The sequence below is a fragment of the Nicotiana tomentosiformis genome, chromosome 4 (assembly GCF_000390325.3).
Source record: "Nicotiana tomentosiformis chromosome 4, ASM39032v3, whole genome shotgun sequence".
In the NCBI taxonomy this organism is placed as follows: domain Eukaryota; kingdom Viridiplantae; phylum Streptophyta; class Magnoliopsida; order Solanales; family Solanaceae; genus Nicotiana; species Nicotiana tomentosiformis.
The window spans coordinates 136338707-136350338 of NC_090815.1; the positions used below are offsets into that span (position 1 = coordinate 136338707).

Genomic DNA, 11632 nt, shown 5'->3' on the forward strand with positions numbered 1-11632 from the left:
TACCATAAAATACTTATTTTATTATAAAATATAAAAAATAATATTTTAAAATAATTTTAATTTATAATAAATATGATGTATAAGGTAAAATTTCCTTTATTGAACCACTAAAATCGAAACAACAATAAACGTCGTATAAATGTTGTTGGTGGGCCCAGAAAGTTAATGAGTAGCAGAACGGCCCATACTGTACTAATCCCTATGAACAGAATCTCCATTAATTCTGCTGCGTTCACACTTGCATAATCCCGTGTAAAAACTAGGAGGGATTCGTCGGTTTTTGGATTGATAATTGAAAAATAATCAACGTTTGTAAAGTTATTGATAAATAGTCATTATTTTGCTGTAACACAAAAAGTTCCAGCATAATATACTAGAGATTGGTGCACCTGTGTATGAACTTTCAGCATATTATGTTGGAACTCCAACACACATAAAGTTCCAGCATAATATACTGGAGATTAGAGGACATGTGTATGAACTTCCAGCATATTATATTGGACCAGTATCTTATGTTGGAACTCCAGTATATTATGATGGAATTTCAGTATAAATTATACTGAAACTCCATCATAATATACTGTACTGGAATTCCATCATAATATGTTGGAAGTTAACATGTAAAAAAATTCAAACTTTAATAAATTATGTTAGAATATTTTTCGAATTTTGAACAGTATTTTCATTTATATTTATCTTTATATCAAAAATGACTAAATTTTGATTGCTTTTAAAATTATGACTATATATTTTTTAATTATTATTTATAAATCTGGCTATTTTTAAATTTCACCAAATAAGTCCAAGATAGCTTTCTCAAGCCCATTTTGGAATATTTCTGGGCTTTGCACACAGTTCTAGGTCCTTCCGTGACACGTGGCGTCATCATAACGGCCCAACTCATTAACGTCTTTAACTGGTGGCTGTGATTTAGCTTTTGATAAACTCCAAAAGTTGGATAAGAACTCACGTCCTCAACAAAACTCTTTTTTCCCCTTCCAATGACGTGTGAAATTATTTATTACTACCAAAATTCAGATCTATTATTTTTTTCAGATGCAGAAATATCTTAATGTTATTCACCACAAAAAGGGAAAAAATCATTGCATAAAGTACAAGTTTTTGATTCGCGGACCCTCTTCTTTAATTTAGTTTCAGATTATGTGCAATCCACAGTTAGGTGACAACTATTTATTAACCAAATTATAATTCAAACCTTATGATATTTATAATATAATTTAAAAATTTATAAATTGATATTGATTTTGAGACTTTTAGTATTAACTATTAAAGTTTAGAGATTATATATTTTATTCATCTAATATTACAAGTACAATGATATTTGTATTGTAAGACTATCATAAATTAGCTAGTTTTATGACCCTCTTCTTAAGCACTTGAAATTGACTATACAATTCCTCACCCATGCCCTAATTTCTAACATAAAAGTTTTACATGTTTTGGTAAATTCAAAATTTGACTACGTGATTTACTAGATTACATTACAGAGTAAAACTAAAATTTATATGGTGAAAACAATATGATTCTCTTCCGTCTACAATAAGTGATCATTTTACCTTTGACACATTCATTAATGAAATACGGACTCCTAGAGAAAAACATATATATTTACTAAATTAACCTTAATTAATTATTGCCTTGACATATTGAAATATGTAAAGAAGGGTAAATTTTGGAATAATAAAATTAATTTTTTTTAATTATGTAAATGAATACTTATTTTAGATTAAAATAAAAAGATAAATTAATTACTTATTATGAACCGAATGACGTATTTTATTCTTTTTGTCACTTTAATTAGGAAAACAAACTCATAATAAGAGTGGTATTTAAGAAAAACGTGGATAAGCAATGAATATTATTTTTAAAAATGAGAAAAATAGAAACGCGAGCCAAAAAGGAGAGTTAGGCGGTTGAAAATGACCCCACGCCTCTATATATAAATAATAAAATTTGCTCTTTCCAAAACAGATTGCCCACACGACTGAGAGTTTCTTCTTCGGTTCTCTCTCTCTCTCTCTCGACGAAAATCTTCTTTTCCTCTTATCTCGCCATGGATCCCTACAAGGTATTCTCTCAATCTCTATTCGAAAGAAAAATCCTTTGCTTTCGATATCTATTTTTTTGCTGATTGTTTTTTATAATTTGATCTGTATGATTGCATAAGATTTCTTTTGATTTTCTAAAAAAATGATTTTTCTTTTTGTTGTTTCATTTGATTCATAGACTGCTATCTTTCCTGCGAAGCTTTTTCGTTGTACGTTTTTCTCGTTTCCTTTATGGTTTCTCCAAGGATGAGCGCGAAGTAATTGAGTTTTTATTTCAAATTATTTTTCTTGATTTGAGTTTTTTTTTTTTTTTTTTTGGATTTAATTTGGCATTTTTATCCTTATTTTATGGTTTGCGGTGAGGATACACGTGAAATTAATTTAATTTTTATTTAGAATTGTTTTTGTTGATTTGAGTGTGTGTATGTGTGTATAGTTTGATCTTGAGAAGACTCATTTTTTTAATCCTTGTTTTCTTGTTTTGTTATGGTTTCGTATGGATGTTTGTAAAATTAATTTAGCTTATTATTATTATTATTATTATTATTATTATTATTATTATTATTATTATTATTTAAGGTTTTGGAAATTGATAGAGCTAGAATTATGAGTTTTTTTCCCGATGGATATTTGGTTTTCTTTATATTGTATGTGTAAAGAACTCTCCACTTCCAACCAAGAAGTTGTCAGTTCAGAGTCACCCCAAGGGGAGTTCTTGGATGGAGTGAGCCGAGAGTCTATCGGAAACAGCCTATATACCCCAGGGTAGGGTAAGGTCTGCGTACACACTACCTTCCCCAGACTCCACTAGTGGGATTATACTGGGTTGTTGTTGTATGTGTACATGACATTCATGGTTAACGATTGTGAAATTTTGACGCAGTATCGTCCTTCAAGCGCTAACAATTCCCCCTTCATGACAACTAATTCCGGTGCTCCTGTGTGGAACAACAACTCTTCCATGACTGTTGGAACTAGAGGTACTTCTTTACTCTCTCACCTTTTTTTCTGGTGTGTAAAATATTCTTTTTTATTTTAATATTTAGTATAAGACCATATTCCCCGCTAATAACGGAAGAGGGTTGTGAAAAAAAAAATGGTTGACGGACGCTGATAGGAACAGTTATCCCTTCTAACTTGTTTTTTTTTAAAAGGGTGTGGGAAACCAAATTCCAGTATGATATCTTTGCTGTTTTAGATGTGATGAGTTTCTCCTTAATGTTTTACTACATATAATTTGAAGTTAGGGAGATACATTTGGTTTGTTACTTTAATGGTTAAGATGATAGAGGTTAGGACAATATAGTACATGTCATCTCTGTGTGCATGTCTTCCTTATTGTATTTCTAAATCAGGTATAAGGTGAATGCATCAGCCGGTTTGCGTTAATCGTTATGAATACATAAATGCATAAGCAAACAGGAACTGCGTTTCTTATTTTGTTAGCCTGATTTGGTCCTTCTGATGCTCAGATGGAAAAAGTGTGATCTAGATGATCAGTTGTAGAATGACAACTAAGAATTTGCTTTACTCTTTTTGTTCTTGGACATCTGCAATGATGTTTCACTTTTCTTTTAAAGAAATAATTAACATGGTATGAGTAGGAGCTAGATCTAAACATGTGGTTAGCTTGATGCTTGATCGTCCATAATGTTCAGCAGTAAACATTGTAATAAGAAAGGAAAACTTGTACGGTTGAAAGGTCAAGATCGTCACTTCTCTCCATTTCTATGGCATTTGAATAATTTGAATCAGGCAAAACTTGGTAGAACTTGATTAAAGTGCTAAAGAACTCTTTCTATATTTCAATTCATGCCATTTGTCCTTTGTATTAAAGGTGTTTCTCATGAGATCAGTACAAAAAAAATCTCTGATTTGCAGTTTTAGAGACATCATAGTAATGTTTGCAACATTTTCCAGTTTTAGTGGATTATGTGCAATGGGTGAAGAATTTTGAAACTCGTTGTTTTTTTGGCAGGGCCAATTCTTCTTGAGGATTATCATCTGGTGGAGAAGCTTGCCAATTTTGATCGTGAGCGAATTCCGGAGCGCGTTGTTCATGCCAGAGGTGCCAGTGCCAAGGGTTTCTTTGAGGTCACACATGATATTACCCATCTTACATGTGCTGATTTTCTCCGAGCTCCTGGGGTCCAGACACCTGTTATTGTGAGGTTCTCTACTGTTATCCACGAGCGTGGAAGCCCTGAAACCCTCAGGGACCCCAGAGGATTTGCTGTAAAATTTTACACCAGAGAGGTAATTTTCAATCAGAGCTAGGTTTTCTTGCATTGTTTTTCTAGTCAGATTGTTATTCTTTAGTATCCTTGAATGTATGCCTGTTAAGCTGTATGAGAGCGTTGTCCGAAACCAAGCTTATATTTCATTTCTCGGGATTGCTGACTGCAATTAGCAATTGATTTATTAAAAAAAAACATTGAAGCATCAAGCGTTGACCATTTGGAAACTAAGAATTGAAACATTAAGTATTCTATATGAGAAGTGGTTCAATTTCAGCCTTTAGTAATGCTTAATTTGCATGATTTTCCATATGTTTGGTCCTTCCGAGTAATTTTAGACATCAACCCTCTGTGCCTATGTGAACAAATATGATATCAACAGGGAGTATTCACTTGTTAAAGAGAAATGCTGATCTTTTACGTGTTAAAGTTAAATGTTCAAAATCAGCAAAGTATCGAGTGTCCTCTCTTCCCTGTTCTATTCCTTATGATTTTCCTGTGGTGGCAATAACCATTTACTTAAAGGCCACCGTGTGTTTCCTGAACAACGAAGGTGCTGCTTTTGTATTTGCTGAACATGAACGTGCTGCTTCCATGGATTATTTTTGTTGAATCTGTTGTTCTCTAATTTATTTTTTGTTGGTACTGAAATTTGCATATTTCTGCTTGTGTGCCTTTTTGTACTGCAGGGTAACTTTGATTTGGTTGGAAACAACTTCCCTGTCTTCTTTATCCGTGATGGAATGAAGTTCCCTGACATGGTTCATGCACTGAAGCCAAATCCAAAGTCCCACATTCAGGAGAACTGGAGGATCCTTGATTTCTTTTCTCATCATCCAGAAAGTCTGCATATGTTCTCCTTCCTGTTCGATGATCTCGGTGTCCCACAAGATTACAGGCACATGGAAGGTTCCGGTGTTAATACCTACATGCTCATCAACAAAGCTGGGAAAGCACATTATGTGAAGTTCCATTGGAAGCCAACTTGTGGAGTCAAGTGCTTGTTGGAGGACGATGCTATTAAGGTAGGAGGAGCAAATCATAGTCACGCCACCAAGGATCTCTATGACTCAATTGCTGCTGGAAACTATCCAGAGTGGAAACTGTTCATCCAAATTATCGATCCTGATCATGAAGACAGATTTGACTTTGACCCCCTAGATGTAACCAAGACCTGGCCTGAGGACATCTTGCCATTGCAGCCAGTTGGTCGCTTGGTATTGAATAAGAATATTGATAACTTCTTTGCAGAGAATGAGCAGCTTGCCTTTTGCCCTGCCATTGTTGTCCCTGGTGTTTACTATTCAGATGACAAGCTTCTCCAGACTAGGATATTCTCATATTCTGATACCCAGAGACACCGTCTTGGGCCAAACTATCTGCAGCTCCCAGCTAACGCTCCCAAGTGTGCTCATCACAATAATCACCATGAAGGTTTCATGAATTTCATGCACCGTGATGAAGAGGTATAGTGCACCCTTCCTACACAAGTTGTTGGTGTAGTAATTTTTTTAGTGGATTGCAAAATTTTAAATGTTTATCCATTTCACAAAGGAATAAAAGGAGTCATCGTTATTCACTTATTAGATTAGTTGTTCTGTTATGTCTATGTGAACTTAGGAGGGCAGGAGTAGGTACTTGGTCGATTATGAATCGATGTTGTGAATTTTGGTTCCCACACCTTCTTTAAAGGTGGATATGTGGATAGTTCTAATTCTTTTCATTTTTTAACTGGATGCTGTATGCTTTCTCAGGTCAACTATTTCCCCTCAAGGTTTGATCCTTGTCGTCATGCAGAACAGTATCCAATTCCTCTTCGTGTCTTGACTGGAAAGCGCGACAAGGTAATGATCTGTTTATTTTATTGTTCATGTCGAAAAGCTTGATTTTGGTGTGAAGTTGATTTTCATAAACCGTAATGAATTGACGCTGTCATCTATTGCAGTGCATCGTTGAAAAAGAGAACAACTTCAAGCAGCCGGGAGAGAGATACAGATCTTGGGCGCCTGACAGGTAGTTTAGTTCCTTTGCTATTTTAACTTCACCAACTTTCCACCCTCTCAATTGCTTATCTGGTGGCCTTGTTATTGCAGGCAAGAAAGATTTATCTGCAGATGGGTTGATGCTCTATCCGATCCTCGAGTCACTCATGAGATACGCAGTATCTGGATTTCATACTGGTCACAGGTCTGAGTCCTTTCCATTAGATGTTTCTTTAGTCCCACGTATATCCAGCGACAGAAAGATAACAATGTATTGCATGAATATGGTGCAGGCTGACAAATCTCTTGGTCAGAAGATCGCGTCCCGTCTCAACATAAGGCCCACAATGTGAAGCTGATAGTAGTATATTTCAAATATGTTGCTGTGCTGAAGGATTAATCCAAGAAAATCAATGTTTGTTTTGGTAGAGTATACTGTTTTGGTGATTGGGTTGTATGTTGTACCAAACAAACTTTCTTGTGTTATTCTGACGTTGTTACCTGAATAAAGTGAAAGTAGTTTGTTCAAGTATCTTTATCATTTTCACTCAATTCTACCTTGTTTCGCTCGTCGAGTTAACAGGTTAAAATTGTTTGCACTCCAGCTGTGGACTTTACTCTCCTTTGTTCCTTAAATTTAGCTGTCCTTACTATCTAATGTAAACGGCATCGTTTAAGGCTGCGTCGAAGACTTTCCTAGTCACTGAGGAGTTACTACCTGGAACAGTTTAATTGTTGAACTGTGTATAATAGTTATGTACAAAGTGACAGCTTTTGAATTCTACACAATGTGATTCTAGCCTGTTTGGTCAAGTCTAGCCTCTTTGAGAAGTGTTTTTTTTTTAAAGTGATTTTGGTGAGAATTGTTTGTATTTGGCTAATTAATTTTTGAAAAAAAGCACTTATTAAAATAAATTGATTTTAAAAGCTTGACTAGCTTGTTTGGCCAAGTTTTTTTCTTGGTCAAAAGTGTTTTTTTCTCAAAGTTAAAGTGTTTGGCCAAACTTTTTTAAGGAAAAAGTGTGTTTTTGAGTAGAAGCAGAAGCAGTTTTTGAGAAACAGAAAAAAGTAGCTTCTCTTCAGAAGCACTTTTTTGAAAAGTATTTTTCAGAAAATACACTTAGAAACACTTTTTTAAAGTTTGGCCAAACACTAATTGTTGCTCAAAAGTGTTTTCCAAATTAATTAGTCAAACACAAATTATTTGTTACGAAAAATATTTTTTTGAAAAACACTTTTAAAAAAAGCACTTCATAAAATAAGCAAATTTTAGAAACTTGGCCAAACAACTAGAAAAATGCTACAAGTATCTTGAATTCTACCCAATCTGATTCTTTAGCATTTAACCAGAGGGCATAATATCATTAGCCACGGGATGGAAAAAGAATACCGAGATTATTAAGGCCTGTAAAAGCTGTGTAGCTCATATGGTCAGTTGACCTTTTATTTGCTTCAATAATATGGAATCACTAGTAAAAGTTGGCGTTGTATATTGTGAACTTTTAGCATGAACGTCCGCTATGTGTTAATCTTGTGACATTGCTTAGCTTGTGTTTGTTTTTAGTTGTCTTTGTTTTAAATTGCTAATCTAATTTGGACATTATAAATATTCTTGTGGTTTCAATTTGTTATTCGTTTGATATTAAAAATAAATAAAAAACTTGAAAATATGAACTGTGCATTCTTGTATTCTCATTTTTAGGGTATTTTGACTAACTTATTTTTCCCCAATGATTTCATTTCTCGCATTTGTTACAAGTTATGAAGATTGTATTCTTTTTGATAATTGTAGGATCTTTTTGTACATTGTCTTTGCCACGACTTTGTGTAGCTGTGATACAACTATAATTTATACAGTGCTATGATTTTTAGTGTTGATTGTGCCAGCTTTCCTTCTTCTTGTTTTGTTTTGAATTAGACAAATATTTAATGGCAGCAATCCAACATACCAATAATATAAATAATAGTATCATTTTAAATGTAAAAGTTACATATAGATGCTTGAATTGAGGTTTTAAAAGATATTATCATGTAAAAACTTTTATTGTACACTAATTATAAATAATGCAAAGGTTTATCAATGCGGTTGTGCTCACATTCTAATCAATTATCCGAAATTTATTTTCTATTTTTAAATTACTTTCTCTGAATTTAGAGTTATGGAAGAAGTGCTTCAATATTTTTAATAAGAAAATCTCATTCCATGTGTTCCATTCAAATAAATGCCTACAACATAAATATATTCTTTTTTCTTAATTTTTAAACTTGTTTCAAAAATTAATAAATCGTATTTACAAACCAATTTGATGTTTAAGAACCACGAAATATTGGATAATTGAAGAGAAATTATTAATTTTTTCAGTATCCCAGCAAAAATAAATGAGCAGCAAACGTGATAGTTTCAACATGTAAAACAAATAGATTTATTGATCTTTTATAAATGAATAGGCAAACCAACTAACTAAGAGTACCTAATAATGATTGCTATTTTTTTTTTCACAATGAGTTGTTTGATCTATGTCTCTACTTTGATTTTTTTATCCTCTAAATTTCAAATAAAATGAGATATTACAAAATGGGGGACATAAGTACCTTTCTCACACTCTTTTTATTGTTATTTTTAAGTTTTAATCATTTTAAGCTCAAACAAATAAACTTTAAAATAATAAGAAAAATATTCTCCAAAAAGGAGCTTTTGTTTTACCTTTTTTAAGTTCTGATCCTCGTAAATTCTAACCATAAACCCTAAAGCTTAAAGTTGAAAAAATGAGATATTTAGAGAAGAAACCCATGTTTTAAAATAGTTTTGTTTTACTTTTTTTTTTCTTAAAATTATCACTACATTATATGTTATTTGTACTTTATTGATCTTAGTATCTTTAAATTATTGGACATGAAGTGTTAATTCTATATCATACAGTTTTTGTTTTACTTTTTGTTCTATATTACATCCATTAACTCATTTTAATATTTTTTATTTGCTTACACTATTACGTAGAGTTGGTTTAACGGTTGTATCTTACCTTTTGTTTTACATTAAATTTATAAACTCTTTTTAACATTTTGTTTAGCTGTAGTATATTACCCTTTTTTTCTTTTTCTTTTTTTACATTAGATTCATTAACTCACTTTGACATTTTTGTTGGTTAAATCACTTTGACCTGAAGCTCCTCGCATTCCCTCTTATTAATAGTAGTAATAAAAAGTAATATTTGTTGAAAATAAAATAATTATTTACAAATAGAGTGTGAATGACTTTTTGTATCTTTTAAAATGACGCTGATAAACTTTCTTTATGTATGCTTGTACTTTGTAAGGTTATTTTTTCATATTCAAATTGTAAGTGCACATAGGAAATTATTTCCTTTTGTAGTTTGCTAGGTTCTACTAAATATTACTCTATCATACATCTAATTTCGCCGAAATAAAATTTACTACAACTCGCAGTCTATATCTATCTAAATATTCTATACTATTATAAAAGTATTGAAGTCTCAACAAAAAAAAATTGATTGATTTTTGATAATTAAACTTGAAACAATTTCATCCATTCTTTAAATTATGAAACTTTCTTTTCTTTCACTACTAAAAATCCGTTAAAAACCGACCAAATATTTCCGACCAACGTTGGTCGGTCAAAAAAAAACAACCAAAAATCGTCCAGCTTGGACGTAAACTGGAATTTTTTTTTATATTTTTTTAAAATTAAATACCAACCAACGTTGGTTTGTAAATTGGTCAACGACTTGACCCAGCTGGTCAAACAAGAAAATTTTGGATTACCGACCAACGTTGGTCGGTAATCTGGACCCAATTTTTTAAATTTTAATAATTATTTTATTATTTAAAATATTTTATAATATTTAAGAATTTATATTTAAAATTACCGACCAACGTAGGTCGGTTAATGCAGGGGAAGCATTTACCGACCAACTTTGGTCGGTAATTGTTATTTTCTGCAAAATAACCGACCAAAGTTGGTCGGTTATTACATTAACATTGGTCAAACTTTTGAATTACTTTTATATTTACTATCTAAATAATATAAATGTAATTCGTTAACACTTTTGTAATACAAATAATGAATACACTAACATATACTATATATAACATGCTATATATGTAGTTAAAGTAGTACAACGAAGCGTAGTGTGTTTATATATATATATATAAACACACACACAAACATATATTATAACAAGCTATATATATAGTTAAAGTATTACAATGAAGTGTGTGTGTGTAGAGAGGTATAGCCGTATATATATGAGAACACGAAACGCTATGACCACAGGGTCGGGTTCTTTTAGGGATAGACTTGTGAAGATCCTAATTAGTATATATAATTTATCATCAAATATATCTATTTGTAAATTGATTCATCGACTTATAACTTACTTAGATGCATCGATGAATATTAAAAACAAAACGTTTGACCTATATCGACTAATAGTAAAAATAAAACATCTCGACCTATATCGATTAATCTATATCATGCATTATTAGTGATGAATGAATGAAAAATAGAAGAATTAATACTAAACATCTTTGATACTAAAATAGAAGAATGAAATATATATATATATATATATATATATATATATATATATATATATATATATATAAATAGAAGAATGAAATATATATATATATATATATATATACACAAATTAAATAAACGAAAGAAGTTATTAGTATTAAGTAAATGAGTTAAATTAATAGGTCAAACTTTAACAAACTATATATATACACATTAACATATACTATAACAAGCTATATATATAGTTAAAGTATTACGGTGAAGTGTGTTTGTGTGTGTACCTATATATATATATATATATATATATATATATATAGGTATAGCCGTATATATATAAGAACACGGAGCGCTAGGACCACATGGTCGGGGTTCTTTTAGGGATAGACTTGGGAGGATACTAATTAGTATATATACTTTATCATCAAATATATTTATTTGTAAATTGATTCATCGACTTATAACTTACTTAGATGTATCGATTAATATTAATTGATGATTAATCAAAATATCTCGACCTATATATCGATTAATCTATGTCATGAATTATTAGTGATGAACGAATGAAAAAAGAAGTTATTAGCATCAATTACAATATAGTGTGTGTGTGAGAGAGAGAGAGAAATTACTCACATACTTAATTATAACTTATAAATTTACTTAGATAGATGCTATTATAATTTATTAAAAGTAAATAGTTAATATAATTATTTATAAAGATTATGCTTATAGTTTATAATTATTTATAATAATTGCATAGTTAAATAAAATAAATGCTTATAGTTTATAATAATTTTTTATAGTTTA

At 31.2% G+C, this 11632-nt stretch overlaps 1 protein-coding gene across 1 annotated transcript; it reads left to right on the forward strand.

Moving 5' to 3' along the window:
* The first annotated feature begins 1943 nt into the window (after window positions 1-1943).
* Window positions 1944-6817, forward strand: LOC104115789 (catalase isozyme 3). The gene is made up of 8 exons (XM_009626493.4): window positions 1944-2089; window positions 2953-3049; window positions 4048-4325; window positions 4996-5772; window positions 6061-6150; window positions 6252-6319; window positions 6400-6493; window positions 6582-6817. The coding sequence occupies exons 1-8, from the start codon at window positions 2075-2077 to the stop codon at window positions 6639-6641; spliced, it is 1479 nt and encodes a 492-aa protein (XP_009624788.1). The 5' UTR covers window positions 1944-2074; the 3' UTR covers window positions 6642-6817.
* The last annotated feature ends 4815 nt before the right edge of the window (window positions 6818-11632 follow it).